This window comes from Protopterus annectens, chromosome 10.part0 (assembly GCF_019279795.1).
Source record: "Protopterus annectens isolate FY-2018-M chromosome 10.part0, PAN1.0, whole genome shotgun sequence".
NCBI classification, from domain to species: domain Eukaryota; kingdom Metazoa; phylum Chordata; order Ceratodontiformes; family Protopteridae; genus Protopterus; species Protopterus annectens.
This window is the reverse complement of record NC_056744.1, coordinates 1,419,214,252-1,419,222,456: the sequence shown is the minus strand read 5'-3', so window position 1 is coordinate 1,419,222,456 and position 8,205 is coordinate 1,419,214,252. Positions and strand designations below refer to the sequence as shown.

The following is an 8,205-nucleotide window of genomic DNA, read 5'->3' as shown; positions in this document are numbered from 1 at the left end:
ATACCACCTTGATATACTGTGCTTAATATCAAGTAAGTAAGGGAATTTAAAGGTTATATTTGTGGTCCTTGATCAGTCTGGCTTCCTAACACTTCTGCAGAATCTTGAGTGGATCTGTATGTATGGTTATACATAAATCCTGAAATTCCAGTGCCATCTATGTTAAGTAAGTGTTCTGAAAATGTGCATTCTCTTTGGCAGGTTGAAGAAAAAGACATTCACCTTGGAAGAAATCTATATGAACAAGAACTATGTGGAACCACCAAAAGCACGGTATGGATGGCAGCTGCGGTCTTCTTTTCCTAGAGATTTGCTAGAGTTCTAATAAATGCCATACATTCTTGCATAATAAATAGAAAAAAACATAAAGTCCCACCACAGGAATAAATGCACCACCAGAAAATGCCACCACAAAAACAGCAGCAATAATAATAATCCAAAAGTCCTGGTAGAGCAAACCAAGGCAAAATAGAAGCATAAATAAATGTTTGTATTTATGCTTCTATTTTGCCTTGGTTTGCTCTACCAGCACTTTTGGATTATTCTTGCATAATACATTGTGATGGCTTTGCAGCTGACATAAATAACTGGAGATTTAGAACAATAGTGAAAAAAATTTAAGCAAGTGAACAATTTAAATGTGCTTTAACATTGAAAACTGGAGACCCTGTATTATCAGAAATCTTATGAAAAGGCAACTATAGAAAGAGCATCTGATAACCAAACTGCATCACAGGGGTTAAGTATAACAAGTGAAGGTTACCTTGCCTGCTTCACAGGGGTTAAACACAAACAGCAGTGGTTACCCTGTTACCCTGTTTGCTGCATACTGCCTGCTAACTGCTTATCCATTTATTTCTCCAGAATTGCTGACTGTTCTATACACTTTGCCCTCACCAAGCCCCCCCGGACCCCCCACACACCCTGCTACTTATATATATCAACTCTGAGAATGCAGTTAGTGTACTAAAGTGCAATCTCAGAGTTGTTATATTTAAGTAGCAGGGTGCAGGGGCTTGCCTCCTGCCTATAGTTGAATGGTAATATGTTTCTGTATGTGCTTGTGCTGGAATATAGTAAGTGTTGGTATCCTGTGTGTTTTCAGGATTTTGGTCTTCAGGATTTTGGGCTTTAAGGATTCTGTAGCGCTCCTGTCTAAAGAGGTATATCCCTGTATTACAATGTGAACTTATATGCCTTTTGCAAACTTGCTGAATAACACTCCACTAACTGGCTTTGAAGCTTTCGCATCAGCCCTTTTCTGGGCTAAGGATGCATGTGAAGTGAATTAGAACTATTTTTGAAATGGCATGGAAATTCTAGAAGCACAAACCCATTACTATTTTGCTCTGTGTCATGTTATGTTTACACTTTTTCTAGTCCTGCTGTAACTCCCTGGTGAAGCAAGACCACTAGTCCTAGCAGCCCCACCTTATTTCTATCCTGTCATAGTTTGTTACCTTATAGTCCCTTAGTGATTATATTTTTGGGAGGATATGCTAAGCAATTAGGCTGCTATGATTCAGGTAGCCAAAACAGTTATAACCCCTTCTTCCCAAATACCCTTTTCCATCAAGGAGTACAGACTTATGCGAATATCATTGCTAGACAATCACTATCTGTTGAGCAAGAGATGGCATTTTTGTTATTCTCCAAGTCTCTAGCAGACAAAAATTACATTAGCTGTTTGTGACCAGCCTAAAGATAAAACCCTCTGGACATTCTGGTTTTACCAGCTCTAAATAACCCATCCACTTCCTGACATTGTTTTTCAACCCTTTTCACTATAATTGCAGACATGTACTCTGTTTCCATATCAGTTGACTAGATCCTGTCACTTTTTACACAGTAAATACTGTCAATTACTTAGCATTCTTTCATGGAAGAGGTTAGTTTCAGATAATAGGCATGCAGAACATATAGATTAAAGATCAAGTGCAAAGATTTTCACAATTATTATTATGTTCTCATCACGTAAAGTAGGCTTTCTGATTCAAAAATATGTAGTTTTAAAAGACATGCAGGTAGGTGTGTGCATGAATGGGCGTGCCTTCTTTGAAGGTTGGGTGTTGGGCTGGCAACTTGGCACCATAAAAATCCCCTGCCAGTCCTTAGCGGATGGGAGTTCCACTGTGGTGACCCCTAACCGGGAAAAGCCAAAAGACTAAGAAAAAACTTTAGCTACATCAGTGGAGCTGTATTAAGTTTAAAAAATTGTGTTTGAATGCACTGTATGCTTAGTTGTTCAATTACTTCCTGATTTTGTGTCGTCAGGAGACATCTTGTGATGAAGCCATAAGAGTGCAAACAGTGTGTAGTTCAATATTTTAAGGTATTGATTTAAAGTCTTACTGTGCTATGAGCAAGTTTGGTGTTACTGAATCTCATTACCTCCTCTGAGAATTGTCCAAGCTTACCTAAGCACTTGGAGGTGTGGCTGAGTCTGTCCAATTTTCTTTGGTGCAGCAGTGCCAGCTGTATGTCAGACCTGATATTGCTGTCAGAGAGCTGGGTCTGCCATACGGGTGAAGCTACATGGCTGTGAGACTGTCTAAGGCAAGAAGTTCCACCTGTAGAGTTGTGCAGCCATCATGCTTGCTTTCTCTCATCCAAGATAAGGAATGGACTTGCAGGTCTACTAGTCTAGCAGAGAATTAAATCCATTTTGAAAACAACACTGTGAACCATTCCCACAGGAGTTTAGGGGTTAGCTCCCAGTACATCAAACTGTGCTTGTGTACAGGGAATATAGGCAGAAAATCACATTTTGCACTCAAACCTAATACTGATGCCTCCACTACCCACCTACCTTTTAAAAACGTACTCAACCTTAGAAATGTTGCCCATCTAAACTTCAAAAAGGGGCACATTACTTTTGACTGTTGCAATTTAGAACTACAAAAAAAGCTATTTTAAATGTGCATTTCTATCAATTAAGTATGTTTTGTATAGCAGTAAACAGTAGATTGTAAGTTTAGCCAGCTGTAAACATTCCATGCTTTTTGATCCACAATTTTTCCGAGAGGTGCTCAAAAATGTACTCATGAGTATAGTGAGCATGCCTAGCTACACACCAACTTATGCATGGTGTAAGTACAGCTTCATCTGTATACAGAACTGCTTGCAATACCTAGTCCCACGTTGCACATGGAGCTGCATATTTCAAAAGAAGGCTATTCAGCTCAATGAACATTTTTTTGTATGCATGTATTTATTTATTTATATGTATTTGTTTACTGGGTCCAATTGAGATTGATTCCATTTTCAGTGGAGGCCTGGGGGGAAATGTTCCACAGTTATTACATATACAAGCAAACAGAACTTTGCAAACTATATACATAAAGTAACATAGTATGAGTTTTTCATTGTACAAGGGGGAAAATTTGTGCATTTTTTTTTACAATAACAAAATACAGATGCTATTCACTTTACATATATCTGTTAAAACACTGAGGCATTTTCCCTTGTGAATCATGCACAGTTTAGGATCTACAGTTGAAATGTCAAACATAGTACGCACGGAAATTGAATAAATGCAGTTACTAGAAAGAGAGATATTTGTTTAGTTTATGTTAGAAATATGTTTGGATGTTATATCATGTAACTATTGCAAAAATTAAGTTTTCAGGAGTAAAGCAAGTAGGTTAGAGTTTGTACAGGAGGTTGTAGTTTTGGATGTTAGTATGCTTGTTTTATAAAGAATATTAGTATGCAGTGGAACATGAGATAGAGGTACGTAGATAAAGAAGTTAGGTGAGATAGGTATGAGGAGAATGATGGATATATGAGAGGTAAAAAGTGTTTCCAAGTACTATTTATATACTATTCTGGAACTGTGCAGGAGCACAGCCAGTTATCTAATAAGTGTTTTTTCAGTAATGGTTTAAGTAAATTTAGTTTGTGTTTTATTCAAGCACTAATCCATTGATGTATACCAAACATGCAGAAGTGTAACTGGTTCAACCAGCACCCTGGGCCTGTACTATGAAACAGCACCCACCCTCTTAGCTACAAATGTAGCAGACAGTTGCTACAGCTTATATCCTGCCTATGCAGAGCTCTATGGTGCTCATATTTAGTTAAAACAAAATTCTTGTTAAACTGTAGCAAACTGCTTGCTACACATATAGCAAACATCTGTTATAGTTTCTACCCTGCCTGCACAGAGCTCTATAGCAATCAGCTTTTAGTTTAAAAAAAAATTTTGTACTTTTAAACTGTAGCAAACTGCTTGCTACAATTTAACAAGCAGCTGCTACAGTTTAGAATACACAGAACACTACAGCCTACAGCACTCAGGTTTGTCTGCAAATGCAATGCCAGCTTTTAAAAATCAATATTGCATTTAAGAGAGATGAGAACTGGCTAATTGCACCCTCCCAACGCTTTGTGCCTTTGGCAGTTGCCTCTCTCACCCAACCCCTAGCTACTTTACACAAACATGCTTTACTGCAGGCTGTTATTGCAGTAATTCACATCCCCTAGTTTTCTCATAGTATAAACTATTTATTTCTGTCATTGTTAGATGTGTGTTATTGCACTGCTGCTTATTTTTTGCTTAGTTATTGATTTACTGTGTGAATGCCTGAATGCATGGCCCATTGATTGTGCTGCAGTCTGTGTAACATTATGTGTCATAATCTGCTGCAGACTACAGAAAACATGTCCATTCCACTACAAGCTGCTTATCCCCCTTACTGTAACATAAAAACCCAGGACCACATGGCTCAGAATTGAGAAATAGTTATCTTCTCAGCATATAGGACACAAAACCTCATTTTATTAAACTTAATAAGTATAGTTTCAGTGAAGAAACTAATATAAAATCTACATATTTTAGAAACAGAAAGCTCATCGTATGTGATGAGTGTAATTACAACAGCAACAAATAAAAAAGATAAACCAACACCATTGCACTTGATATTTAAGACCTTAGAAAGTGAAAGCATACGCACATATTCATTAGTCAGTAGAAGTCTTCTTTCCGAATAATCTGTTTTAAAAGTTTGGTGTCTTATTTAGACTATAGCATATGGATAATGGACTTCTGTATCACTTTTATCCTTACAACCCACAGACTGCATATTTAACATCTTTTAAAACAATTGCATTTTTAATATTGTCAGTGTTTACTTGATTTTATTCCAGTACAATATTTGACGTTAAGAACCAGACAAATCATGGTTAATTGTCAGTCTTGTCCTTCATCAGGCACATTCAGATTACTTTTATTTTCACTGAAACATTTGCAATTGCTTTTCAGTTTTTTCTTTCTCTAATGTGTGTGCATTCTGATTTAATTTAGATACTTGAATAATTATGTTAGTGTGTAGTCTAATAGAACCATATTAAGCTAGTTCTATGTAGCGTTTCATTTTTTCAAGTAATGACTGCCTTTCATTTACTTCACTCTTGCATTCATATGTTGTTCTCTTATTGTGTTACTTTACATTTTGCTTTTCCTTGTACTCTAAACGTTTCCCCACAGCTAACAGAATCGCAACATAATTTCTAACTCCTGGTAAATGCTCTTTATCATGGGTTCTGGATAAAGTGTCAGCATCTGGATTGTATCCTACATCATAAGTACTATTTAGTTTGTTTTAAATGCACAACAAAAAATGCAAGAGCTACAATATGGCTTTTCAGTCACTTCCTACATCATACAAAGTTTCAGATAAATAACAAACCAGAGAACAGGAGCTGCCAGAGATAGCACCATATTTTGGGCATCTTAGTAGGAGAAACTGACATTAGGTAAAACCTGCAGCTTTTGCATGCTAAAAAAATAACCATGCATCCTCCTAAACAAAGAAAAAAAATGTAAACCAAAAAAAAAAGTAAGGTGATTAATGTATGTTTTGTGAAGTCTAATGTTCCTAAAGATTCAAATGAATAAAGCATACAGAATGAAGCTTTAGGTCAATGAAACCAAAATGACAAAAAATACATCGAACCCACAGACATTACCAACATCCTAGCTGACAGGTTCAGTGCAAACTTCTCCCCCCCTCCCCACCAAAAGGGCAAATATCTATCCCAGCAGAGTGCTGCCCCCCTGACATCTCAGATGCTCAGGTAAGAGCCGCCCTCTCCAAAGCAAAAAACACAGCATCAATGGGACCAGACGGTGTCCCGGGCTGCGTCCTACATGAACTCCAAGAAGAGCTAAACCCAAACATAAAACTACTGTTCAATCTCAGCCTTACTACAGGATATGTACCCAAAGAGTGGCGTACAGCAACAGTGGTCCCTCTCCACAAAGGTGGTGCCTCAACGGATCCTGAAAACTTCCTGGAAACTATCGCCCCATAAGCCTGACTAGCTTGGTCTGCAAAGCTATGGAAAGGATCATTATGGACCTCATAAATAAAGATATTGGGGGCCTACAGACACTGGATCCTACCCAGTTCGGCTTTGTTAAGGGCAGATCCTGCCTCTTAAACCTGGTCGATTTCTTTGAAACAGTCACCAAGGCTATTGACGAAAGCCTTCGATACAATACCCCACTCGGGCATTATAGATAAGCTCACCAGCTTAAATATAAACCCCTATGTCACTAGATGGGTTGCAAACTGGCTCAAGGACAGAACCCACATGGTTAGAATTGCTGGAGCCATGTCAGACTCCAAACCAGTTACAAGTGGCATCCCACAAGGCTCAGTCCTGGGACCTCTCTTGTTTGGTATATATTTCTCCGAGGTACAGGCCAACACGGAAGGACTGTGGCTGACCAAGTTCGCAGATGACTGCAAACTGGGCGCCATAATCGACTCTCCAGCCGACACAAGCATCCTCCAAAAGGGCCTCATAGAAACAGACAACTGGTGCCAGAGCCATGGCCTCAAGCTAAATGCCAAAAGTGTATAGTCATCCCTTTGGCAAAAACAAAGTGCCCACAAATTACCACATAGGTGGTAATCCATTAAGTACAGAAGAAGTAATTAAGGACCTGGGGACCCACGTTGATAGCAATCTCTCATTTGACAACCACGTGGCCAAAGTGGTTAGAAAAACATTTTATATAGCCCACCTAATCATGAAGGGATTCACATCTAGATCAGGGGAGGTCATCGTGCCTCTTTACTCATCCCCCATCAGGCCCATAATTGAGTACAATGCCCCTTTTGGGATGTACCTTACCAGACATCTGCAGCAACTGGAAAGACCCCAAAAGTACCTCACCAAGAGGATCAAAGGGTTCAAACAGATGCCATATGCTGCCCGGTTAAAGAAACTCCATCTCTACTCAGTGGCATACCGATTGCTCAGAGGCGATCTGTGCCTGACGTGTAAAGCCATGTCCAACCCAGAATTAATGGACATGCTGCACCTCAGAAAATCCAAATCCCATCGAGCTACGCGCTCGAGAGACTTGAACCTCAGCACTGAAATAAATAGGACATGCTGGAGGGACAGATTCATAACCCAGAGGCTCCCTTCACTCTGGAATAAAATCCCAGTCCAGGTTAGGCAGAGTCCCTCATTGACTCTCTTCAAGAGGAATCTTGATGAATGGATGGGAGATCGTAGGTTTACCCCGGGTATCACTTCTGTGTCACTGTTAGACAGAGGCACAGTATACTAACCTCGAAAAAGGGCATAGCAAAATTAATTTAAAATGGGTGGCGAAAGCCAAACACACTCTGGCTAGACTTATGAATGCCCTAGGGCAAATAGCCTAGTATGAACCTATGAACCTATGAAACCTGAAAAAACACATTTCTTTTTACAAGTGGGCAAGCTCCCTTGTTCCCCATGTGAGTGCTCCACCCCTTACTCTTTATTTAAATATGCTAGCATCAAAGTTCACACAGCTGCATAGAAAAGCAAAAAGTCTACATATGATTAATCACTGCCAGCATGCAAAAAAAATCTACGTGGACAGTGTTTTAAACAGGAAAAACAAAAGCAAAAAAATTTGTGCTTTCACCTCAGGGAAATTAAGTCATGGAGTATAAACCTCACCAGTTTAAATTCTACCAGGTGTATGGTAATATACTAAGATGTTTGATCAGATGATAGGGAAGTGCTTACTGAGAACATAAAAAAGTAACTCTTTCACGTCTTGGGGAAGACAAAAGTGACTTCATCTATGTATGTACCAGAGCTGGTTGTGATGAAAACCACAATTGTTCTTCTGTCCATCCTGAAGAGTGATAAATTACTAACTAACATATCCTACCCTATGACTCTAGTAACAAC

At 39.0% G+C, this 8,205-nt stretch overlaps 1 protein-coding gene across 1 annotated transcript in view; it reads left to right on the top strand.

Annotated features, from left to right (window-relative positions):
- Nucleotides 1–204: 204 nt before the first annotated feature.
- LOC122812841 (proline-rich protein 14-like) overlaps nucleotides 205–8,205 on the top strand; it is a 59,493-nt gene continuing 51,492 nt past the window's right edge. Inside the window, exon 1 of the mRNA XM_044084887.1 lies at nucleotides 205–273. Coding sequence (XP_043940822.1) covers nucleotides 239–273 — 35 coding nt within the window. The 5' untranslated portion in view covers nucleotides 205–238. The remainder of the gene's footprint in view (nucleotides 274–8,205) is intronic.